Source organism: Oratosquilla oratoria, chromosome 28, assembly GCF_046742065.1.
Source record: "Oratosquilla oratoria isolate Oo_2021 chromosome 28, ASM4674206v1, whole genome shotgun sequence".
Taxonomy (NCBI): Eukaryota; Metazoa; Arthropoda; class Malacostraca; order Stomatopoda; family Squillidae; genus Oratosquilla; species Oratosquilla oratoria.
This window is the reverse complement of record NC_134804.1, coordinates 45,210,520-45,237,260: the sequence shown is the minus strand read 5'-3', so window position 1 is coordinate 45,237,260 and position 26,741 is coordinate 45,210,520. Positions and strand designations below refer to the sequence as shown.

The following is a 26,741-nucleotide window of genomic DNA, read 5'->3' as shown; positions in this document are numbered from 1 at the left end:
AGGATGAAATTTGTTTATGTGGGTGTATTATGATCTAAATGGAGTTGGGGGATTTGTGTAGCGCGTTGGGGTGAAAGGCGTAAATATTTCTGTATGCATGCGTGCACGCGCGCGGACGAGGCAGCCATGCAAGTCACGTGCAGGATATTGTCGTGACTGTCTTTTATATAATATCATGTGCCGGGCTCTGTTACGCGAGCGCATATTTAACACCCCCTCACGTAAGCGATTTTTTTTTTTACTATTATCTTTCGTCCTGGTTAATGTTTAGCGATTCTAGTCAGCTAAGAGAACTTAGGGTAACGTTTTTTTCCCAATACTACCCTCTCGTCTGAATGAATTGGTCTGGCTTTGGTTACGGCAGAAATAGAACAAATACGTTGCCGTTTCGAAAGGGTTAAAGTACAATATGTACATACGTGCTAGCAGACATGCGGCAGTGGCATTGGTGGCGGTGGTAGTGGTAGTGGGGGCGGCGGCGGCGGCGACAACAGCGGGCGGGAACGAGGCGGAAGGAGAAAGCTCCGAACACGGGGGAATTCCAGGCGAGTGCGGTTTGGAGGAGGAGGAGGATAGAAGGGCAGGGGTGGATGGGAGGGTGAGTGAGGGCTGGGCATGGAGAATGGAGTTGAGGGGGGATTCTTAGCAGAGAATATAAAGGAGGGTGAGGATAAAATAAAATGGATAGGACAAATTGAATTGAGAAGATAGGTAAAGATCCTTATGATATTTATATTTACTTGTCCAACTAACCATAATATCTTTATCTTTCTTGATCTCCCCCACTTTCTCCTCTATATCTGTCTGTTTATATATATATATATATATATATATATATATATATATATATATATATATATATATATATATATATATATATATATATATATATATAATATAATATTTATTTAATATGTATGTATACACACACATTGTGTGTGTATACACGTCTCACCCCCAAAATATATTCCTCACCTTTACACACAATGTTAAATGTATAGTTATTCGAAAAGTAAATATTCTTAGTGTATTTCACCTCAGTGCAGTTTACTTCTGCATGCATTGTGTATGTTTGCATACATTTATTTGTAAAGCCAATGTTTTTTATGTGCATGCCTAGTTTTAATACTAGTATGCAGGAATGGAACTACACATAGGTCCTGTCTCTTTTTATTTATTTATCATGCCAAGGGTTGACACATTTGTACATAAACTCCCTCTTGGTATCTTTCACATGGTCTTTGGACCTTGTGACACACCTACTCTCCCAAACCAAATGATCCTATTAGTTTTTGTTAATTCCATTTATTGACCTGAATATTCCTATTAAGTCGCCTCTCTTCTCCTCTTTTAATGTTCATAGGTCTAATGAATCTTCTCTCTCTTGGTACGGTTTGTCTAATAGAACTTGGTTACTGCACTTAGTATTCTCTTCATTATATCCTTCACTTTGTGTGGAGACCACACCTCTGTTGCATAGAGGCTGGGGAAGATCAGATTCTTCGAGTTTCTAACAATCTGTATGTCTCTCACAGCCTGTTGGGTAACAGTTCAATGACCACCATATGGTGGCAGTATTTTTCACTTTCCCCCACAACCACCAGGGAAATTTACATCAATTTGCGTAAATCATTTACACAGATCAAGAATATTTCATATACCAGTACTGACTCTTATGGGACTTTGCTAGTCACTGTCCTCTGTTCCAGCATCATCCTTGAAAACTGTCTCCATGTATTTCGGGAAATAGCTCATCCAATCTAGTAGTAGGTTTCCACTATGTTCTCCAGGGTTCTAAACTTTCCTTAATACTTCCTCCTTTATGTATTGACACATTAACAGTCCTCCATTCCTGCATATCCCCTATAATGTTCATTAGATAAAAAGTTGATGAAGAGTGTCAATTTAAACTTCATAATCACTTAGTGACTAAGCATTGCTAACATTGTTGTATGATTTTGAATTGAAAGTCTTTTTTATTCATGCTATCTTTTCTTTATTCCCTAACAGCCAAGTGATATGGAAGGCTACGGCCTCTTAAATGGGTGGAGCATGGAAGACCTTCGTATAGGTGGTGTACCAGTAACCATGGCAACGCCAGTACCCGTCACCAACTCTTCACCAATAAATGCTGATTTTTTCATCTAAAGTACCAGTCATTTAGAAGTGTGAATAAACATTCGCAGAATTGGAAAAATGCCAGTGCAACTTGAAATTGGTAGTGAAAATGTTCCAGATCCCTTTACAATGAAGCAAAGGGTTGGAAGAAGCCATGGAAGTCTGTATCAAGTGATCAAGAACATTTGAATGATTGAGAACACTGAAGGAACAGCAAAGGCACAAGCATTGCTGTTGTTAAGTCACGGAAGTCTACCTCGAAAATAATTTGCAGTGTTAGAAATGGCAGGCTTTCATTGTTGCATAGGGAACATGGAACTGAATTGTAAGGTCTCCTTTATTGTTGGAGAAGTGTAGCAGAAAGATGCAGTGAAGAGCTTGAAAAACAAAACCTGATTTTTTTTTCTTTTGTTTTAGTTAATCTGTTGTCACTTGTCCCCTGATGGTGCCATATATAATTCTTGGTTGTAGCAACTTGTAGCAGATTGGGAGCAACGTCTTATAGTTGTGGTCATGGTATGTTCCTCATTGTAATGGACACTGATTCCTGAGGACGTAACCATACTTTCCTGATTTGTTGTTCAGTGTTTCAAAGAAAATGGTTTCTCCAAACAGAATGCAGCTTTGTAAGGCAGGAAAAAGACAGTTGTAGGTGTGAGTAGATTTGTGCTACTACTACACACTGAATATAAACAGGCCTTACAAGTATATGTGTGCAAGTCTATGTGATATACAGAAGACAAGTGTATTGGAAGAAGTTCTCAAGAGAGGTGCGAAGAATATTGGGTTAAGTGTTGGCACCCTGCTCACACCCTGCCATGTCTCCTCACCAGTTACCCCAGTCCTATGATCACCTATAGTATCTACTGATCTCACTAAAGTGATGGAGAGGTCCATGCGCTAGGTGAACAGTGTTAAACGAGCCATATATTTGTGCTCCTTGAGCAGCCTTTGGAAAAGTGTCAGGAACACAACCTAATGTTGTTCCATAAAGCTCTGACAAGACATTCCTTATGGACTTAAGTGTGTGAAAGCATTGTGAGTGCTGTGAATTTTATTTTGTGTGTAAAGAGGAGCTGAAGTGGTGTACATAGTATTGAAGTTGAAATGTCAAGTTCTGATCAACTATTCTTTACCTTATGGACATATTCCTTGTTTAAGAGAATTCTTTCTGCAAACAAGTATATAACGCAAAGATTCATTTCATCATAGATCAGCCCTGAGTAGGGAATGAACTTTTGTCATTTGAGTGTTGCATCTCCTGGCCAGATTACAACTGTCCATGAAATTGTTTTTCATTTCAGATTTAAGAGCTAGGGGAAGAAACAAAGTTCAGCTTACCAATTCATCCATTTACTCAATGATAAAGATTCTTCCAGTAAGAAGTAGAACAGTCATTACATTCATAGTTTATTTATTTATGATAATAAAACACATATACATACATAGGTACTTTTGTGTATATATTTTATATTAAGAAAAAATAATGGTGAAGAAAAGGAAGATGGAGGAAAAATATCTAAAGCATTTAAAGAAAACAAGTCTTGACTTGAAGCCAGTAAGGCAATGAAGTTGAAAGAAAAGATAGAAATAAAAATGAGAAACTGAAAAGGGAAAACTGTTGATAAGGTTAAAACAAGGGAGTAAAGGTCCTCACCCATATATCTAGTACCTGTCATAATTATCTCCCTGAGACCCTGCAACTCTTATCTCATCTCCCAACTAAAAAGAGGATAGTAGGGTCTTGAGGCAAGAACTGAGGATTGGAAATCTAGAAAAAGATAACCTACTACTGACCCACCACCCCCACGTGGTGGTCCTAGGAGTAGCCATGAGTGAGGCAGTGATTGAGATTGACAGTATATTCAGTCACTATCTCCAGGTTAACAATAAGCTAACTTTCTCATCTAACAACCATCATGCACCTCCAATGATGGTGGGGGCAGAAGATGATCTCTGAAAACCTTTAGTCATGACCCACATGGCGGATGGTGTAGGCCCAGTGGCTGCCTTGTGTGAGAATGGGAAGTAGCACATCTTGGCAACAGCCTACTTTACTTAGCAGCCCTATGTAGGATCGACTCTATTCACCAAACATGGGGAAAAAGCTAAACAGGTGTGCTAAACATGCCTCCCCAAACCTAACCAAGATGGGGAGCCAACCCCAGCTTGGTCACCCATAATGCAGTAAGAATAATGACGATAACAACAACAATGGAAAAATTCAAACAAACCATTCCCCCTACTAAAAATTTCCCCTTCCACAATATCCACTGCAGCCTCAACATATATACAGAGATCCATCCCATCCCAGTACTAACCACACACTAACACTAAACTATATACAAGCATAGATCTCCCAATACCCCCACTAGACGCGACTGGAATATATCCAGTCTTACTCAACACCCAGTTGACCCCCACTCTCCTCAAAAACACACAAATGCATGGAAAAACTCCCAACTACCATGATTAACAAATCCTATATCAGTTTCCAAGGAAGCACAACCCAAAACAACACAACATCAAAGTAAATAATGCACCATATTACACAGTTGAGCTGCTGAGGACTTGTCCCAAACTGGGAAAGCATACAAATAATAAAAACGCTTGATCTGGCAACTTTGAAAGCTTGAAGAGAAAAAGGCGATATGATTACAGTATTTAGGTCACTAAAATGAACATATTGCATTGATAGAAAGGATCTCTCGATTAAGGATGGGAGGGCTTTGAGGTCATAGGAACAAATTAAGAAAGACTGCATATCTAAAGGATGTGAGGAAATACGCTACAGTTCTTGTTGTTGAGGAATGCCAAGGCTGAAACGGGGGTTTCCCCACAAATCCTTTATAGTGTATGTTGTGTTGTTGGCATGGGTGATTGTGTACAATGTAGTCTTTCATAATGCGTTGTATAGTATGGGTGAAGTGTTATATCCTGGACAGTTACATGCGATGCAGTCATCCAGTCTCTTCTGGTAACTTAGAAGTGCTGGATGGTGGCTGTACTGTAGCCTAGCCAGGTGGACTCTGTCCTATCGGGGGGAGAGGGGATTCAGAGGGATAATATCAGGGGATCTGGCATGCAGCAATGTATTGTCTTTCAGTTTGTTGGACAGTGAGTGATATGATGATGGATATGCTTCTGGAAGGTGGTGTCTGGTGGTTGTGGAGGAAGAGAAGAGAGTATTTGTGTGTGATGTAGGCATTTGGGTATTGTTTGGATGTTTCTTGGCATGTGTGGGTGTTTTGTTATGTAGTGTAGTGGGTGTGCTATGTTTGTGGAGGCTGCAGCAAGTGTTTGTGTGCCTCTCATGTCAAGGTGATTATGGTGTAAATGGTCTGTAGGTGTTGTATTTGTGCAGCAGCCTGTAATTGTCTTAGGGTTTTGTTCTGTATAGTCAGTAGAGTATTGCTGTATGTCTCAATGAGCTTAGGGGCCCATGCATAGGTATTTAGAATATCTTAGAAGGTGATATAGCCCAAGCTTGAACAATACACGAATTCAAATCTGAATAATGATAATTGGACATCAAGGATATAGATTAAGTTGGAACTGTACATGAAGTTGAGGCTAGGTATGCCAACTTGGAGAGTAGGAGAGAGGACCCAACAATCATTGCTCTTTTTCTGTTTACTACAATCAAGTAAATACACACATACTTACAAGGCTATACCATAAAAGTACCCAAATCAAATGAAGTCTGCAATCCTCATTTACTCAAACATCTCATCACTACCACTTACTGCTGCCAAAATTTCCCTACACTACCTGACCACCTTAACCTCCCATCATATCCTATACTAGTAGCCTTCACTGCAAAACGCCCCATTTGGGGAGACGCCACTACAGCTTACCCCACAGAGTGGTGGATGTATGGAACATACTAGACGAAACAATAGTGTGTGCAAAAACAATACACAAATTTAAGAGCAAATTAGATATGGCAAGATATAGAGACGGGATACCATGAGCATAGCTCCCCTTCCTGTAAAATACAACTAGGTAAATACAAGGCAAACCAATATCCTCCCTCAACAGAAACCTCACAATACAAACAAAGTCATAGCCTTTCACGTATGCAGAATGGTCTACACATGCATTGATCTATCTTTTGCACACCAAGTCTCTTCTGGGAGTATGAATGGTAGGTAGTGCCAGACCTAAACCATAAACCTACACAGTTTCCCACTCTCCACCCAACAAAACCTCATGGTCTTTTTCGTGACCAAACTAGAAAATATTTCAAATAGCTATGTACACAACCAGACCAGCAGAAGACAATCCCACAACTGATGCAACAATAGCTTATCTCGCAAATCATGTAACCTCGGCAGCAAAATTACAAGTCCCAAAAACTCGGCATCTATGTTGTGGCACGCAGTCTACCGGTGGAATCCGGATTGTACCATAGCCTATACAACAAAGTAGTTGGCCCTTCTGTTGACCTAAAAAACATAGAACTTGTGAAATTAATATACTTTTCAAAAAGGCATGGGCACAAGCCCAACAATACGCCAAGCACACTGCAACTCTTGGCAAATGTACATTTAAATATCTCCTTCCAAACCCCTATTTCCAAAATCTGAAGCGGGGGAAGTGAAAAATACTTAGGATTGTTAGTGACATTTGGGAATGGATGCTAAGCGGAGACTGTATGAAGGAGTGATTGTGCCAACAGCACTGTATGGGGGCAGAAACATGGAACATAAGAGAGGAAGAGAGAAGGAGTTTGAATGTGTTTGAGATGAGGTGTCTGAGAAGTATGATGGGGGTTACTAGGCTAGATAGAGTGAGAAATGAGGAGGTGAGGAGAAGAAGGGGGGTGGAAAGGGAGTTGGGAGATAGGGTTGATGAAAGAGTATTAGGATGGTTTGGACACATGGAAAGAATGAGTGAAGAAAGACTAGTAAAAGAGGTATGGAAGGCAGATGTGGAGGGAGTGAACATGAGGGGACGTCCTAGGATGAGGTGGATGGATGGGGTGAAGGGAGCTTTGAGGAAGAGGGGAATGTCTGTTGAGGAAGGACGGGAGAGGACAGAGGACAGGGGTGAATGGAGAATGGTTGTATATGGATGATGTTGTGAGTGCATGAGGTGGAATGGGGGGCGAGGTAGTATGTGTGAGCAAAATTTGACACAGCCCGAAGGGATTTCTCCCCATCTCCTTTTATGCATGGGGGGATGGAGAGTGGGGGTCGCTGATTTGATGAAGCGGCCTTGCTGTGGATGTGCTGTGTCTTGCAACACTGCTTCTGACCCAGGGCAGTGGACAAGGTGGAGGGATGACCTGTCATCCAGGAGGTACTAAGATAAGAGGGAGGGTGGAGGGGTGTGGAGTGTATTCAGGGATGGAATGGGTGGGAATGATTTTATGCCTTTTCCTTTTTGGCTACCTCCCTTGTAAGGGTGAAAAAGCCTTGGTATATATATGTATGTAGTGAGTCTAGACCTTAAATTCAGGAAACAATGCATTAGTGCCAGGAATAGAGCTAATGGGGCATTAGGATTTATTTATTGCTAGGATGGTTACAAACAAAAAGTGCTAGGGTAGTTATTAAACTTTATCTGGCAGTAATTAATCCTTAACTATGCAATACAATTTTGGTCTCCATCCTATAGAGTGGATATTAATTCATTACAGACAAGAATGTCCAAACATGATGCAAGGGCATAGAATTTTACCTCATAAAGACAGGCTTAACCTTTACTTACACTTTCTGGAAAGACATACAGTGCAGGGTGAACTAATAGAGGTAATAAAATAATTTAGGGCTTTAATAAGGGTGATGCAAACAAGGTCATCATATCAAGACAGCAGAGTTAGTAATGAATTTAAATTGGACAAATTTAGATTTAAAAAGGCAAGAACTGGTTCACTAATAGTTATTAATGAATGGAATAGCTTTAGTAATAGTGTAGAGAGTGCTGAAACTATTTGCTTATTGTAAGAAGGTAATGGACATGGAACTGCCTAGTGTAGGCCTTATGGTCTCTTGCAGTCTCCTCTGTTCTTATATATTTATCAAACCTCTTCAATAGAATATGGACAGGAGGAACCCTTCCAACTGTGTAGAAAGAAGTCATCACTATTTCCTTCCCAAAAACAGGAAAAGACGAAAACTCTCCATACAAGTACTGCTCAATTGTGCTTACAAATTACCTCGACAAAATCCTAGAGAAAATGGTTTCATTTGGACTCTCATGACAGTTGGAACATTATTCTCTATAATTATCTCTTCAAACAAGATTTTGGTACTTTTTACAGCACTACATACATCCTAGTGGAAACATATTTTTTTTCTTCTTCTTTCTTAATCCCTGAGAGAAGTGTATTATACAGCCTGGAAAGAATGGATCCTCCATAATCTTCAGGAATTTTAGACCACCATGACTGTGAGAAAGGACCTCAAGACATCAAGTAAATCAAGTACCTCCCAGGATTTGGGGAATTATGCCCACCTTCAATTTTCAAGTCTGAACCCAGAGAACATTCAAAGTACACGTTGAAACAACCCTAACCTCGCCACATAACCAAAGAGTAGTGTATAATGCAGTCTTCCATTATGTGTTGTATGGTATGGGGTGAAGTGTTACATCCTGGGCAGCTGTTCACAACACGGTCGTCCAGCCTCCTCTGGTAGCTTAGAAGTGCTGGGTGGTGACCGCATCGCAGTCTGGCCAAGTGGACTCTGTCCTTACGTGGGAGAGAGGATTCAGAAGGGTGGATATCAGGGGGTCTGGCATGCAGCAGTGTGTTGTCTTTCAGTGTGTTAATGGAGCGGTGAGTGATATGATTATGAATATGACTGCATTATACACAATCATGCACGCAAACAACACAACATACACTCTATAAAGGATTTGTGGGAAAACCCAGTCTCGGCTGTGGCCTTCCTTGGGGAGACGGGACTGCTCGGACAGACAGTCTAGGGAACGACAACAACAACAACAACAACCAAAGAGTAGTTTCTTAAGAAAACATCCTCACTTTTCTTCTTTTCACCCAAGCTATGAATGACAGAACAAATCAACCAGAATATAACTGCTAACCTGTATGCCAATGATCTAGCATATCCTGAAATGCTGTAACCCAAATATGCCAGTGGGAAGAAGATTATGGATTTTGTTTTTCCTCCTCAAAATCAGTCGTAATGCACTCCAGTAGATAATGTTATTTCAAAGACATGCCATCAATACAACTAGGAAATGCTATCCTCCCAGTGGTAGAACAAACCCAATTCCAATTACAATAAACTCTGCTGGACTCCCCATCTCAAACCTCTAGAAATATCCTACCTCAATGCTTGGGAAGCTGATAGACAATCACTCTGGAACTTGTCTCATGCTCTTTTGCAGAGAAAGCTTGACTATGGATGTCAAGTCTACTCCCCTTCTACTAGTACACCCATGACCCTCCAAATACTAGAACAATTATGCTATCTTGGTCTATGCCACAATATTGGTACCTTCTGTAGTATTCCACTGAAAAGCTTGTATGCAGAAATTGCACACCCTCCTGTAGATATCCATTGTACCTTAATGTCACTAGAATCTCTCCCATCCCAAAGTCCCACACTATTGTAAACTCAACTACTAATCAAGATTTCAACAAATATCCCTACAGTACCCATCCATTTGGCAAAAGAATGCAATGCCTGCTATCTACATGGAAATTGACAACAAAATCCTACCCACAACAAATTGAGCCCCATAGCTACCTCCTTCAATACACCTCTGTCTCATCTTATCCATCTTGACAAAAGACTAAATGCCAACCAAAGCCATTTGACTAGAACTTCTCTCCCACATTCAACGAATATCAATATATACACCAATGGCTTCTGCTTGAAACATGGAGTGGGTCATGCAGCGGTGTTCTGAAGTGAACAAGAACTGGATCTACCCCATCACCTCAATCTTCACAACTGAAAATTTTGCCATACTCACTGCCTTGTATATTGTCCACAGCTTCCCCCTGCACCTCATATAATATCAGATTCATGAAGTATTCTACAAGCAGTCTCTACCATAAAATCCTCCTAACCCAGTGGTTCACAAACCATCTAGATCTATTAGCTTTCCCTGTGTGAAAAGATGTGAGAAATACAGTTGAAGTTGATCAAAATCTTAGATCCAATCTGGAGATCAAGTGTCTGAACCTCCTGATTGAAGAGATTGACAAGTCTTGAAAACTGGCAGCTAAACTGTCCATCTTGCAGGACCATCATTGGTTCCACAGCTTTACCAATGATCCTACTAACTACTGTTAGCCTCTAGAAAGGAGACTAATTTCACTGCCACCCACTTTTATAGTATCAAGTATTACATATACCAAAGGCTTTTTCCCCTTACACTGGGGGTAGCCAAGAAGAAAAAGGCATAGAAACCACTCCCACCCATTCCATTTCCTATATATTCCACTCCCCTCCACCCTCCTCCCTCCCTCTTATCTTGGCACCTCCTGGATGATGGGTCATCCCTGCATCCTGTCCATTGCCCTGGGTCAGCAGTGTCGCAAGATACAGCACATCCACAGCAACGCTGCTTCATAAATTCAATGACCACCCCTCTCCGTCCCCCCCATGCAGAAAAGGAGAAGACGGGGAGAAATCCCTTCGGGCTGCATCAAATTTTTTCTCATACATACTTACCCCCCATCCTCCACCCACTCCCCCTCATGCATCACAGCATCATCTATACACAACCCCTCTCCATTCACCCCTATCTTCTGTCATCTCCTGTCCTTCCTCCACAGACATTCCTCTCTTTTGTAATACTAATACCCTTTCACCCCATCCATCCATCTCATCCTAGGATGCCCCCTCGTATTCACTCCTTCCACCTCTGCCTTCCACACTTCTTTTACTAATCTTTCTTCACTCATTCTTTCCATGTGTCCAAACCATCCTAATACTCTTTCATCAACCCTAACTCCCAGTTCCCTTTCCACCCCTGTTCTCCTCCTCACCTCCTCATTTCTCACTCTATCCAGCCTAGTAACCCCTATCATACTTCTCAGACATTTCATCTCAAACTCATTCAAACTCCTTCTCTCTTCCTCTCTCATGTTCCATGTTTCTGCCCCGTACAATGCTGTTATCACAATCACTCCTTCATATAACCTCCTCTTAGCATCCATTCCCAGATGTCTATTTCTCATTACACTTTTCAATCCACCAAGGCATTTACTCGCTTCTCTCAATCTACATTCTACCTCCACCCCCACTCCTCCCTTTCCTGCCACATTTGCACCCAAGTATCTAAAACTATCCACTTCCTCCAGTCTTTCACCCTTAATGCTCACTTCCAGCCTGCTGTCACTCTCTCCCCTTGTACATCTCATCACCTTACTTTTACCCACATTTATCTTCAGCTTCCTTCTTTCACACACCTTCTCAAACTCTGTCACCAACTTCCTCAATCTCTCCTCTGATCCTGCTACAAGCACAGTGTCATCAGCAAACAACAGCTGGCTCACCTCCCACTTTTCTCCATTTTCTTTAATCATCTCCAACCCCTGACCCACTACCCTTGCATTCACCTCTTGCACCACCCCATCCATGTAAAGATTGAACAGCCAGGGCGACATAACACATCCCTGACGAAGTCCCACCTTTACCTCAAACCATTCACTCTCTCCATTTCTAATCCTAACACAAGCTCTACTACTCTCATAAAAACTCTTGACTGCTCTTAACAGCTTTTCTCCTATCCCATATAACTGCAGTACCTCCCACAGTGCCTTCCTGTCTACCCTATCGTAAGCCTTTTCCAGATCCATAAAAGCCAAAAACATCCTTACCTTTTCCTATAACTTTCTCACCACAAAAATCTGATCTACACAACCTCTACCTGTCCTAAACCTACACTGTTCCTCACCAATTACTCCCTTTGTTCCTCTCCTAATCCTCTCAATCAAGACCCTCCCATAAGCCTTCCCAACTACACTCAACAAACTGATCGCTCTGAAACTACTACACTCACACTTGTCCCCCTTTCCCTTGTAAAGCGAAACTATACAGGCACTCCTCCAGTCCTCCGGCACTCTACCCTCTCTTAAACAAGGATTAAATAACCTCACCAGCCTGTCCACCATAACTGTACCTCCTTTCTTCTGACATTCTGTATGGCATCCATCCAGACCAGGTGCCTTACCTGCTCTCATCATCTTAACAGCTGCTTTCACTTCATCCTTCCCTATTTCTCCTCCATTTTCCTCACTCATCACTCTCATTTTCTTAGCGCTTCCCACTGCAACTACCTTTCCCTCCCTATCCTCCTTCACATTTAGCATACATACATGCATACATATACCAAGGCTTTTTCCCCCTTACAAGGGAGGTAGCCAAAAAGGGAAAGGCATAAAATAATTTCCACCCATTCCATCCCTGAATACACTCCACACCCCTCCACCCTCCCTCTTATCTGAGCACCTCCTGGATGACGGGTCATCCCTGCACCTTGTCCACTGCCCTGGGTCAGAAGCAGTGTCACAAGACACAGCACATCCACAGCAAGGCCGCTTCATTAAATCGGCGACCCCCCATTGCATAAAAGGAGAGGACGGGGAGAAATCCCTTCAGGCTGCGTCAAATTTTGCTCACACATACTACCTCACCCCCCATCCCCCCGCCCATTCCACCTCATGCAATCACAACATCATCCATATACAACCATTCTCCATTCACCCCTGTCTTCTGTCCTCTCCCGTCCTTCCTCAACAGACATTCCCCTCTTCCCCAAAGCCCCCTTCACCCCATCCATCCACCTCATCCTAGGACATCCCCTCATGTTCACTCCCTCCACATCTGCCTTCCATACCTCTTTTACTAGTCTTTCTTCACTCATTCTTTCCATGTGTCCAAACCATCCTAATATTCTTTCATCAACCCTATCTCCCAGCTCCTTTTCCACCCCTGTTCTCCTCACCTCCTCATTTCTCACTCTATCTAACCTAGTAACCCCCATCATACTTCTCAGACACCTCATCTCAAACACATTCAAACTCCTTCTCTCTTCTTCTCTTATGTTCCATGTTTCTGCCCCATACAGTGCTGTTGACACAATCACTCCTTCATACAGTCTCCTCTTAGCATCCATTCCCAAATGTCTATTCCTCATTACACTTTTTAATTCACCAAGGCATTTACTTGCTTCTCTCAATCTACATTCTACCTCCACCTTCACTCCACCTTTTCCTGCCACATTTGCACCCAAGTATCTAAAACTATCCACTTCCTCCATTCGCTCTCCCTTAATGCTCACTTCCAGTCTACTGCCACTCTCACCCCTTGTACATCTCATCACCTTACTTTTACCCACATTTATCTTTAGCTTTCTTCTATCACATACTCTCCCAAACTCTGTCACCAACTTCCTCAATCCCTCCTCCGATTCTGCCACAAGTGCAGTGTCGTCCGCAAACAACAGCTGGCTCACCTCCCACTTTTCTCCATTTTCTTTAACCATCTCCAATCCCTGACCCACTACCCTTGCATTTACCTCTCGCACCACCCCATCCATGTATAAGTTGAACAGCCAGGGCGACATAACGCATTCTTGACGAAGTCCCACCTTTACCTCGAACCACTCACTCTCTCCATTTCCAATCCTGACACAAGCTCTACTACTCTCATAAAAACTCTTGACAGCTCCCAGAAGCTTTCCTCCTATCCCGTATATCTGCATAACCTTCCACATAAAAGCCCAAAAAACATCCTTACCTTTTCCTATAGCTTTCTCACATATCTGTCTTACCACAAAGATCTGATCTACACAACCTCTACCTGTCCTAAATCCACACTGTTCCTCACCAATTACTCCTGTTCCTCTCCTAATCCTCTCAATCAAGATCCTCCCATAAGCCTTCCCAACTACACTTAACAAGCTAATCCCTCTGAAACTACTACATTCACACTTGTCCCCTTTTCCCTTGTAAAGAGGAACTATACAGGCACTCCTCCAGTCCTCCGGCACTCTACCCTCTCTCCAGCAAACATTAAACAACCTCACCAGCCAGTCCACCATCACTGTACCTCCCTTTTTCAGACATTCTGCATGGCATCAATCCAGACCAGGTGCCTTACCTGCTTTCATCATCTTAACAACTGCCTTCACCTCATCCTTCCTTATTTCTCCTCCATTCTCCTCACTCATCACTCTCATTTTCTTTGCATTTCCCACTGCAGCTATCTTTCCCTCCCTATCCTCCTTCACATTTAGCAACTCCCTAAAATATTCTGTCCATCTTCCCCTTACTGCCTTCTCTTCCATTATCATCTCTCCATCTGCACCTTTTACCTTTTCTTCTCTACTTGATTCGCCTCCTCTTCCTCTCTTAATTTCTTTCCAAAACATCTTTTTATTACTTTCAAAATTTTCTGTCATACTCTTACCCCACTTCACATCTGCTCTCCTCTTTGCCTCCTTTACCTTTTGCTTTACTTCTCTTTTCTTTTCTTTGTACCTCTCATATGACTCCCTCGTCCTATTTTGTAACCAATCTGTGAAAGCTCGCTTCTTCTCTTCTACAACCTTCTTTGTTTCCTCATCCCACCATTCACTACCCTTTCTTCTATTTCCCCCTGTCCTTGTTCCACACACCATCCTTGCACACTTTATGACTCCCTCCTTGAACCATCCCCATTCCTCCTCCACACCCAGCTCTACTCTATCCTTTACTCCCTCCCACTCCTCCTTCAGCTTCTTTTCGTTCTCCCTTTCCTTTCCCTTTTCATTCAAAGAGTTCACTCTAAGAACTTCCCTACCTTTTGTCCCTTTCCTCTTTCTCCATCTATCCTCCACTCTCAACTTACCTTCCACCAAAAAATGATCTGATATTCCCCCACCCTCTCCCCTTAGCACATGTACATCCTTAACTCTTCCTATCATAATCCTATTTACCACTACATAATCCATTAGCGCTCTATCTACCACCCTTCCCTCCACCACCCTCTCCCATGTGTACTTATGCTTGACTTTCTTCCGAAACACTGTATTTGCTATCATCAACTCTTTCTAGACACATTTCCACCATCAACTCTCCACTACGATTCTTTCCTGGAACTCCACATTTCCCAACCACTCCATCAATTGGACCATTTCCTACCCTAGCATTAAGGTCTCCCAGTACTATTACATTGACATTTCTTCCTAAATCCTCTATGCACTCATTTAAATCTATCCAAAAGGCCTCCCTTTCTTCTACACTCTTCTCACTACCAGGCCCATATGCACTTACAAAGACCCACATCTCCTTTCCCAGTTTCACCTTCATCCACATTATCCTTGAGGAAACCTCCTTCCACTCCACTACCCGTTTACCTATCTCTTCACTTACTAGAATAGCCACCCCTTCCCTCCCTCGCCCTCTCTTCACTCCTGATAACCTCCCACTTACACTCACCCTTCCCTTTCAACTTAGTTTCACTCAAAGCCAACACATCCATCTTTCTTCTCACAAACATACTACCTATCTCTTCCCTTTTACTCTCATCTGTACCACATCCACACACATTAAAAGACCCAAACCTTAGGGTGCTGGTCCGAAAACTCCCAGACCCTCTTATGCCTTCTCTTTTTTGTTTAGGAATGTCCCCTGTGGGGCTACAAGGAGAAGGATGCCTAGTCCCAATCCCCGTCCCTTTCTTCTCGCCTCTTACGATCCAAGTGGGAATACTTGGTGGCAGTATTCTTTTCCCCCACCACAGAAAAAGAATACTCAGAGAAATGGTACAGGACAGCAACAAGGGGTTGGGGGACAGCATAACAGAGGGACAGTCGTAGTATAAAAGTGTCATCATTTCTCTATGAACAGAGTTTTCCTCTATCATAGACAAAATGATGTGTGGCTCTGGTCCGTAGGGGCGCCCCATATAGACCCTAAAGTATCAACTGTATGCTACTTTGCCACAATAACAAGCAGCCAATAACTCCCTTAAATACTCTGCCCACCTTCCTCTCACTGCCTTCTCTTCCATTATCATCTCTCCATCTGCACCATTTACCTTTTCATCTCTACTTGATTTGCCTCCTCTTTCTCTTTTAATTTCCTTCCAAAACATCTTTTTATTGTTTTCAAAATTTTCTGTCATACTCATACCCCATTTCACATCTGCTCTCCTCTTTGCTTCCTTTATCTTATGCTTAACTTCCCTTCTCTTTACTTTGTACCTCTCATACGATTCCCTCGTCCTAATTTATAGCCAATCTATGAATGCCTGCTTCTTCTCTTCTACACATTTCTTTGCTTCCTCATCCCACCACTCACTATCCTTCCTTCTATTTCCTCCCGCCCTCCTTGTTCCACACACCATCTTTGCACACCTTATGACTCCCTCCTTGAACCATCCCCATTCCTCCTCCACTCCTAGTTCTACTCCATCCTTTACTCCCTCCCACTCCTCTTTCAGCTTCTTATACTCATTCTCCTTTTTTTCTCATTTAAGCAGTTCACTCTAAGTACCTCCATACCTTCTGCCCTTTTCCTCTTTCTCTACCTATTCTCCACTCTCAAGTATTAAAAGACATAAATAAATAAAGAATATACCTTATGAGAGCCACTATCACTGGAGAAAGAGTACTAAGAGTATGCCAATTTGAAGTCAGTGTCTTGAAGGAGTCCAGATCATAGACAGATGAAAAAGCATCAGCTGGAAGAGAGTTCCAGGGCCTCCTAGTTGAAGGAAAGACTGACGGTATTGGTTGACTTGCAAAGGTAATTGTACAGAAACAGGGTAAGACATTTTGGAAGATCTAATGTTGTATGGTTAACCCAGGAAAGGGGGTACATACCCACCAAATTCTAAACCACAGTGACTATGAAAAATAAAATAAAATAAATAAATACACATGTAAATAAAGATGAATTATTGCAGTGGACAGGAAGTTGCTGAAGCCTGTCAGTAAAAAAAAAAAAAAATAGTAAACCCTGGATGTACTGAACTACTGTAATTGGGGACAAGGTTTGGTCATTATATAGCCTAAAGTTCAACAATTCTGAAGGTTTTATTATATAAAACTTTCTGCACATATCAAAGTTTGGGCAGGTTCATGAAATGCAAGTTTGGTACACAAAATGCTGTCACCAATGGCAAAGCATAATTTGCAAAGAATATGGTGTTCATTATATCTGACAGCATCATTCTTTGGAAATTCATTTTACATAATGAACTAAATGCATATCAAATGTGTAGTTTGGATGAAAATTTGCATTCATAATATCTAAAAATTGCTATAACAAGGTTTGATATATTGAGGGTTTACTTTATACATAAAGATCACAAAAAAACATTGCTCTCAATACCATCAGACACATAGGAAACTAGGAAGCCTCCAATAAGATTTCAGAAGAGAAAAGACTCCAAAGACATGAAAGAATAAAATGCTTCTCCTGTGTCATAATTAAATGAACAAAACTAAATGTTAGAGAACTTACCTGTTTGAGTTCTCTAACAAATCATTAGAACAGAATATAAGTTTGAGGCTTCAATGGCGGTAGATCCTTGCCGAGGTTTATTGTCCTTCTGGTGACAGGGTTAAAGCTTGTCACTGGTACCAGGGTTGAAGCTAGTCTGGTATACCGGGACTGAAAAATCAGTCTTGTTCGGCAGGAGTTTTTAATGAGCCTTCAAAACGGTTTCAAAGCCACTGGACAACTGATACTTGAAGCAAGTTCTCAAGTTCCCGATTTGTTAATCAAATTATAACATAGGTTTGAATAAATAATAAAGAGGGAGGGGAGTTTAATAATATTAATTGAAATTACAATAGTGTGGTACGAAGTTACAGGAAAGATTCCCAATTCGAAAATTAAACGAGCTTTCGGGAAATTGCCGTAGCAGGTAAACAATGCCATTCCCGTAACAACAATTACCACACATGCTAAGATCATAACTTAGCACAAAAATAATAATAGCACAGAACTGGTCTGGCAACAGACTCAATGTGCTCCAGATGCAGTCACCACACAGATGAAGAACTTGTCACCTTACACTAAAAAAAGGAGGTACAGTGATGGTGGACTGGCTGGTGAGGTTGTTTGCTGGAGAGAGGGTAGAGTGCCAGAGGACTGGAGGAGTGCCTGTTTAGTTCCACTTTACAAGGGAAAAGGGGACAAATGTGAGTGTAGTAGTTTCAGAGGGATTAGCTTAAGTGTAGTTGGGAAGGCTTATGGGAGGATTTTGATTGAGAGGATTAGGAGAGGAACAGAGATTGGCGAGGAGCAGTGTGGATTTAGGACAGGTAGAGGTTGAGTTGATCAGATTTTTGTGGTAAGACAGATATGTGAGAAAGCTATAGGAAAAGGCAAAGATGTTTTTTGGGCTTTTATAGATCTGGAAAAGGCTTATGACAGAGTAGACAGGATGGCACTGTGGGAGGTTTTGCAGATATACGGTATAGGAGGAAAGTTTCTAGGAGCTGTCAAGAGTTTTTACGAGAGTAGTAGAGCATGTGTTAGGATTAGAAAAGGAGAGAGTGAGTGGTTCGAAGAAAATGTGGGACTTTGTCAGGGATGCGTTATGTTGCCCTGGCTGTTCAACTTGTATATGGATGGGGTGGTGTGAGAGGTAAAAGAAAGGGTGGTGGGTCAAGGATTGGAAATGTTTAAAGAAAACGAAGAAAAGTGGGAGGTGAGCCAGCTGTTGTTTGCGGACGACACTGCGCTTGTAGCAGGATCAGAGGAGGGATTGAGGAAGTTGGTGACAGAGTTTGGGACAGTGTGTGAAAGAAGAAAATTGAAGATAAGTGTGGGTAAAGTAAGGTGATGAGATGTACAAGGGGTGAAAGTGACAGCAGACTGGAAGTGAGCATTAAGGGAGAACGACAGGAGGAAGTGGAGTTTTAGATATTTGGGTGCAAATGTGGCACGAAAGGGGGGAGTGGTGGAGGAGGTAGAATGTAGATTGAGAGAAGCGAGTAAATGCCTTGGATTAAAAAGTGTAATAAAGAATAGACATTTGGGAATGGATGCTAAGAGGAGATTGTATGAAAGAGTGATTGTGCCAACAGCACTGAATGGAGACAAAACATGGAACATAAGAGAGGAAGAGAGGAGTTGTATGTGTTTGAGATGAGGTGTCTGAGAAGTATGATAGCGGTTACTAGGTTGGATAGAGTGAGGAATGAGGAGGTGAAGAGGAGAACAGGGGTGGTAAAGGAGTTGGGAGATAGGATGGATGAAAGAGTATTGGGATGGTTTGGACACATGGAAAGAATGAGTGAAGAAAGACTAGTAAAAGAGGTATGGAAGGCAGATGTGGAGGGAGTGAACATGAGGGGACGTCCTAGGATGAGATGGATGGATGGGGTGAAAGGGGCTTGGGGAAGAGGGAAATATCTGTTGAGAAAGGACGGGAGAGGACAGAAGACAGGGGTGAATGGAGAATGGTTGTATATGGATGATGTTGTGATGCATGAGGTGGAATGGGTGGGGAGATGGAGGGTGAGGTAGTATGAGAAAAATTTTACGCTGCCTGAAGGGATTTCTCCCCGTCTTCTCCTTTTCTGCATGAGGGGACGGAGAGGGGGGGTCGCCGATTTAATGAAGTGGCCTTGCTGTGGATGTGCTGTGTCTTGCGACACTGCCTCTGACCCAGGGCAGTGGACAAGATGCAGGGATGACCCGTCATCCAGGAGGTGCCAAGATAAGAGAGAGGGTGGAGGGGAGTGGAGTGTATTAGGGATGGAATGGGTGGGGATGGTTTTTATGCCTTTTTCTTTTTGGCTACCTCCCTTGTAAGGGGGAAAAAGCCTTTGGTATATGTATAGGTAATTTTTGTCACATTCTTCGATTGAGCCACTATCTCACCCACAGGTCGAGGGCAGCCAGGCCTGCTGTGGAGTCCACTTGGACAATGCTTAGGCCAGCATTACAGGCACCAGAGCCCCAGAAGTGAAAATAGGTGAAAAGGCCAAAATTTGGTGAGGCGCCACCACCGCCATGCCCTTGGTCCCAGGGTCTACCCGTCTACCTCACTGTGCACTGTGCCCAATGGTCTCCCTGTGGGGTAAGTTTGAGCCAAATCGGTGACCTTCGGATTTTTATCAAAATTGCTGGGTCCCATTTTGAGATTTTTTTCGATTTGGGGTTATTTTGGTAATGTGCTCCAATCTAGCCACTATCTAACCCATAGGTCGAGGGTGGCCAGGCCTGCTATGGAGTCCACTTGTACAACACTTAGGCCAACAATACAGGCATCAGAGGCCCAAAAGTGAAAAATAGGTGAAAATGCCCAAATTTGGTAGGGCGCCACTGTCACGCATTTGGGCTCAGTCTCTTCATGTCTACCTCACTGTATACTGTGCCTAATTCTCTTATTGTGGGGCAAGTTTGGGCCACATCAGTGGCATTCGAATTTTCGTCAAAATTGCTGGATCTACCTTGCCGTGCTTTGTACCCAACTCTCTCCCTCTGGGTAAAGTTTGGGCCAAATCACTGACCTTTGGATTTTCAGCAAAATTTCTTAGTTAACCCCCTTTGAGATTTTTTTGATTTTGGGTCGTGACTTGCTCCGATTTAGCTACTATCTCACCCACAGGTTGAGGCAGCCAGGCCTGTTATGGAGTCCACTTAGACACCACTTAGGTCAACAATATGGGCATGTTGAGAAAAAGGATTGTGGTGCTCCCCAAGGCAGACGTAGCTCCTCTTGGAGATTGGTGCCACCTGCGTAGAGCCAGTGGCCAGGGCTGGTTGCTGCCGTTTGGCCCCCAACTCTTGGGGTTGGGGGGTGGTCCCACGATGTAGACGCTGCGGCTCCAGGACATGAGGCACACAAACACTTGCTGCAGCCACCACAAACACATCACACCCGCTACACTACATAGCAGAACACCTACATACACCAAAAAACATTAAAACAACACTCAAAGACCTGTATCACGCACAGATACTCTCTTCTCTTCCTCCACAACCAAATACCAGCCTCCAGAAACATATTCATAATCACATCACTCACCGCTCCATTAACACACTGAATGACAACACACTGCTGCATGCCAGACCCCCTGATATCTACCCTTCTGAATCCTCTCTCCCACAAAAGGACAGAGTCCACCTGGCCAGACTGTGGTGCAGCCATCACTTCTAAGCTACCAGAAGAGGCTGGATGACCACACTGTGAACAGCTGCACAGGATGTAACACTTCACCCCATACCATACAACACATAATGGAAGACTGCATTATACACAATCATGCATGCAAACAACACAACATACACTCTATAAAGGATTTGTGGGAAAACCCAGTTTCGGCTGTGGCATTCCTTGGGGAGACGGGACTGCTTGGACAGACAGTCTAGGGAACGACGACAACAACAACAACAACAACATGGGCATCAGAAGCCCAAAAGTGAAAAAAGGGTGAAAAGGCCCAAATTTGGTGGGGTGCCACTGCCATGCCCTTGGAACCAGGCTTTTCCTGTCCACCTCATTGTACAGTGTGCCCACTCTCTTCAGAAATAATAAAAAACAAAAGTATTTTTTAATTTTTATTTCAGTGTTTCATTGGTACACACCCCAAAACACAAACAAAAACATACAGTATATTAAAAACGTTTCCATGAACCATTAGGAAATCAAATAAAAAGTATAATTAGTAATTCATGTAAGGAGTATGTTTTTTTCACATTTGTAAAACAAATAATACAGATGTATACAACTCAAGAAGAGGGAGGTGGAAAAAAAAAAAAAAAAAAAAAAAAAAAAAAAAAAAATCCAGGTCTTTTTATAACATGAAATTACCATAATACAAATTATCAATCTGGTATAAGAAATCAAGAAATATTCATGACAAACTTCCCTAAGCCAGTCCTGATCCAACGTCTTTATTTGATAAACATCAAAGATCTAAGATCTTGAAAACATATGTGCTATGATAACCAAAACTGATGTAGTGAAAAGGTATATTAATTGCTTAGTTTAATTTATAAAATGATTACATGCTTCCGTTTTCCCTAAGAAAAGAAAAACTGGTGTAATAAACTTGTTTCCAGAATGCATTGGTCTAATACCTAACTATTTTGTTTGACAACATTACAAGATTGTGAAAAAGAGTACAATGTACTGCCTTATAGTAATCAAACATTATATTCTAACATTCAATTTCAATACACGAGGCAGCACTTAAATTATACAGTGCTTTTGGTTAACCAGTATGAAACCAACTGGCAAGCACATCCACTCTTCCAACTTTGCCAGTTTTGTAAGATGGTTTCCAAAGTATATCCTGACAAGAAAGTAGATTAACGAGTCCTCTACTACTATCTACATCTTAGTTATGACAACCACCATTTACTTTACACATGTAGTTTTAGAAAAATATGGCTTGGATGGCTTTGAGAGAGAACCATGGCTACTTCCATAAGCCCTACACTTCTTTCCTTGCCATCAAATGTCTCAAAACAAACTATACATACTAAGTTTATTACATGACTTAACCCAATTCCTTCAAGTTTATGTATGCAACTGTAATGCACTCTAGATTATTGTTCTGCCTAAATACTAGGCAATTCCAAATTATTCAACTGTGGTGTACAGATATAGCAAAATGGGTCTCAAACAAGAGGTCCTAGTTTGGTAGTCTGTCCCTCAACCAAATAAGATAATTCACCATTAGCCACGACAAAAACCTAACAAGTATACCACCATAGCAAACTGATTAATGTGTGGACAAGCAGCTATGACTGCTTGCTTCTTGAGAACAATTCAGAAACCAAACTTAAAAAACAGAAAAGAAAAAAATCACTATACGGGAGTGGAAAAGTAACTGGGATAAAACTTGTACTGCTGTCCTATCAACTTAATTCTTATTATTTTGAGGAACATTTACAGGCCTCTACCCTACCTGAGCTGAATTTTTTTTCCCTTCTCTCTAGTCAATTTTTCTTCCAAGATTAGGGGGAGCCTGAATGATGTGAAGGCTCTTTGTAGTTGGGTCCCAGGTATGGGAATGCAAGGAGCAGTATAGCTTCCTCTATTGGGTGGTACGGAGTTGCCCCTTTCATCAACATCTCACTGGGGTCACGAAACCTATCTATTCAGATACCCTAAAGTTCCAGCAATTTGAAAAGTGTGACCAAAGAGGTCAGTAGGTTAGGTGTGGGTGTGACTGCAAATGGACATGTCTAGTTATTCTCAACTTTGTAATACGTCAAGGTTCGGAATTTTTACGATGACAGACATCACACACAGAACAACTTTCATCTAGCTTTGCTTCCAGATCAACAAAACAGCAGCAGAAACCCAACAACTGTTTCAGAAAACCTTAGAAGACAAGGCCATACTCCAAACCAGAGCACTGCCTTTCAAGGAAGGATATCCATAAACAATTATGAACACTTAGATGACTCAATAAGCACAACCATAAAAATGTCAAAGATGTACACAAAGCTATCCTCACAGATGATGTATTGATGTGCCACTGTAGGAATGTCACATGGGAGTTTTCAATGCATTCTTTTGGACTTTTTAACTAAATGCACAGTTGTAAAATTTGTGCCAAGACTGTCGACAGATATGAAAGCATACTGTATTGTAGCTTGCAGGGAGCTAAGATAATTACCTTGATCTCCAAAGTTATAACTTGAGATGAATTGTTGGTTATTGTGATGGAGGTGTCCTGCAGAAACAGAGAGATGTTGTGGGAGGGAAGGGGAGAGAGAGGAGAGGAGAGGAGACAGGAGTCCATTTTCTTGACCTTGCCCCTTGCAGCTTTCTCCTGTTCCCCAAGCTGAAATTCTAGTGAAGGGGTAATTTTGAAACAATTAAGGATATCCAGGTGTTCAAGACCTATCAAAAGAAATGTGTGGAGACGGAGCCTTTACTAGTACAACGTTACACTTTATAGAGGTCTGTCAAGTAAAAGATACTCAACATCATAGACTTTACACAGCTCAAACAAATTAAATATTATAGTCTCCTTCCTCACATTTTTTTAATAGACTTGTCAGCTACTGCCAACTGCATACAGTGCATCCAAAGACCCCTACGCTGGAGGCTATCCTGGGAAAATGGTATGCCCTTACCAAGAACTAACTGCCAGATAGACAAGAATTCATACTAAAAGCATGTACTACACATAGCTGGGAGTAGAGACAACTGACGCTCTTACTTACTTTATTCTGATGGACTTGTTTACACTTGGCTGGCCATCAAGCCTTGAATCTTCAGAAAATGTGACCTTAACTATTCTAAATGCTTTAAGACCCCACTTGTGCTTTGATGCAAAGAACTCCATTAGTTCAGTAACGAGTGGACTCTTCTCAGAGCATGGAGGTGGACGGAATGCCTCACCACAAGCATGACTTTCAGTTAACCACATCGCCACTGTCAACCACTAAGAAACCTTCAGAATAGGAAAAGCTGGGTGTAGTAGCTGAGGATGACAAATGTCGATCACCATCCCAGTTCTGATAAGGGGGCTTTAGCAGAGTTACAACAAACATTTTGACGACACTAACAGTCCAGGAAGACTGCTGCCCCCATCAGGAATAAAGAATGCCAGCGATACGTTAACATCCTTGTTTATGAAGTCCTCCAAAATGAAAGAACACTCTAACCTTCTCAGAGAGGGAGAGTTTGTGATGTGCGACCAAATCCATGTATCCCAGGAAGTCTTCAAGCATGATTGTCTTGAGTATAATACTTTTTTTTTTATCTCCTCAGTTGTGTCATTAAAATGACACCCATTCAGCTGGAATTTCAGCTCAGGGGAAAAGGAAAAAACTACAACGGACAAGAAAAGTAAATAGATTGAGTAGGGAGTGAGGTTGACAAATAGTGGATAAATTATCTGTGTGTGCGGGACTTTTATTGATGGAGACCTCAGTTATTTTACTTCCTCATTTGTTTGGAATCATGGAAAATTTGCTGAGCCAGCTGCACACATGCCCAAGGGGTCAGCTTCAAAGATGACAGTGCAAACTTGAAGATAAAGCAAGATATTTTCCTACAATAGTCAAATTAATGGAACTTTTAGGTATCAATATGTATGTATGTGTATACCACACTAACACGCACACGTGAATGATTTCAATAACCCTCCTATGCCTGGGTGGAATCTTACTAAACTATTTTCTGACCTTACAGAGAACCTGAGTAGAGGAATGAAGGCTCACTGTTACAGCCTAGGCATTTCCAAAAAGGGAATCCAGGTACGTGGAATGCGATGAACAGTACAGCTTCCTCTATCAGGTGGGTGGGAATGACCCCGTCCCCCTAATCCCATAGGGGCTATGAAACCCATCTCCACAAGAGGATGTGTGGCAACCCAAGTTGTTGTTGTTGTTGTTCCTAAGTTCCATCCCCCAGGTGACAAAGCCACCAATGCAATGAACCAAACAAAAAACCAAACGGAAAGGGAAGGAAGGGACTAGCTTGCTCACCCTCGCAAATATAATAATAATAATATTAAATGAATATATAAAACGGTTATAAATGAAGACAAACCTTCCTCCTTGTTCTCTTCTCACATCTTGCATCACATGAATTCCCCTTCCATTTTCCACCTTGAAATCTGTTATGCATCCTCTCACTTCAATCACCATCCCTTACCGTTCCTCCTTACTCCTGATCTTTCATGTATCTGATCATCAACTTACTGCCACCATACAACAAATGTCTGCTCCCATGGTCACATTTTTCCTTTCATTCTTCTTCTATCTTCCTCTTCCACAGCCTCAAATTTACGACTATTTTATCTCCTTCAATGCTCATGTCAGCAGGATCATATCTCTACACTCACACGCTACAATATTTTCTCTCTTTGAAAATGAATTTACTTAGTGCCATACACAACACTTAAACAGCTGATCTCCACCTCAGTTACTACGTAAAAGAACACACCCATACAAACTTCCTTGTTAAACTTTCGCAGCTTTTGCTGTGTAAATATATATAATACAGGTTACCTCTCACATGGGTGAAAGCATATTGCTAATAATTTACAACTTTTCTCTTCCACTACAGGGGACCCTTCCACCAATGGGCTGCCACCCATCCTCCTGTGAAGCCATACACACATGAACCTATACATGACTAATAACTGGACAGCCTGAATTAAACTGACTTAAGCGTGTGTTGTGTGTACATTTGCAGAGGTGGAAGAGGGTAATTTCTTAGGTCCCACCAACTACTTCCTCTTCCTTTTGTCCTGGGCTTCCTACAGAAGTGGGGAAAAAAGAAAAGCATTACACATACTTCTATTTTTGTTACATATATAATTACATAAATTATAAGTTACACACATACACACACATATATATTTAAAAAAAAAATTGTAAGAAAACCCTTAATGCCTGTAAAAGATATGGTGTGTGTACTTTACTAATTACAAAAAATATACAGATGCTATAGAGGTTAATATGCATGCAGATAATTTTTTTTTATTATCTATATACCAAAGGTTTCTTCCCCTTATACAGGGGGTAGCCAATCAAGACATTATTATTCTCCTCTCCCAGTTATCTTTCTGTCAACCCCCACTATCGCATTCAAGCCTCTATCCTCTATATTCAGCAAATTGCCAAAACATTCTATCATTTTTCTATTGCCTTCACTTCCATTACTATCTAACTGTGCCTTTTCCCTTCTATACACGACTTCACTACTTACCCCTCA

At 41.8% G+C, this 26,741-nt stretch overlaps 2 protein-coding genes and 1 long non-coding RNA gene across 4 annotated transcripts in view; 2 read left to right on the top strand and 1 right to left on the bottom strand.

Annotated features, from left to right (window-relative positions):
• The window catches only part of LOC143040380 (NF-kappa-B inhibitor cactus-like), a 55,845-nt gene extending 52,283 nt beyond the window's left edge, over nucleotides 1-3,562 (top strand). Inside the window, exon 7 of the mRNA XM_076211379.1 lies at nucleotides 2,011-3,562. Coding sequence (XP_076067494.1) covers nucleotides 2,011-2,148 — 138 coding nt within the window. The 3' untranslated portion in view covers nucleotides 2,149-3,562. The remainder of the gene's footprint in view (nucleotides 1-2,010) is intronic.
• A 7,166-nt stretch (nucleotides 3,563-10,728) lies between these two features.
• On the top strand, nucleotides 10,729-21,799 carry LOC143040379 (uncharacterized). Its single transcript, XR_012967711.1, has 2 exons — nucleotides 10,729-20,129; nucleotides 20,661-21,799. It is a non-coding gene; the product is annotated as an uncharacterized LOC143040379 (long non-coding RNA).
• Nucleotides 21,601-26,741, bottom strand: part of LOC143040378 (bax inhibitor 1-like) — a 21,163-nt gene continuing 16,022 nt past the window's right edge. For both annotated transcript variants that reach the window (XM_076211378.1, XM_076211376.1), the window contains exon 6: nucleotides 21,601-26,283. In XM_076211378.1, coding sequence (XP_076067493.1) covers nucleotides 26,254-26,283 — 30 coding nt within the window. In that variant the 3' untranslated portion in view covers nucleotides 21,601-26,253. The remainder of the gene's footprint in view (nucleotides 26,284-26,741) is intronic.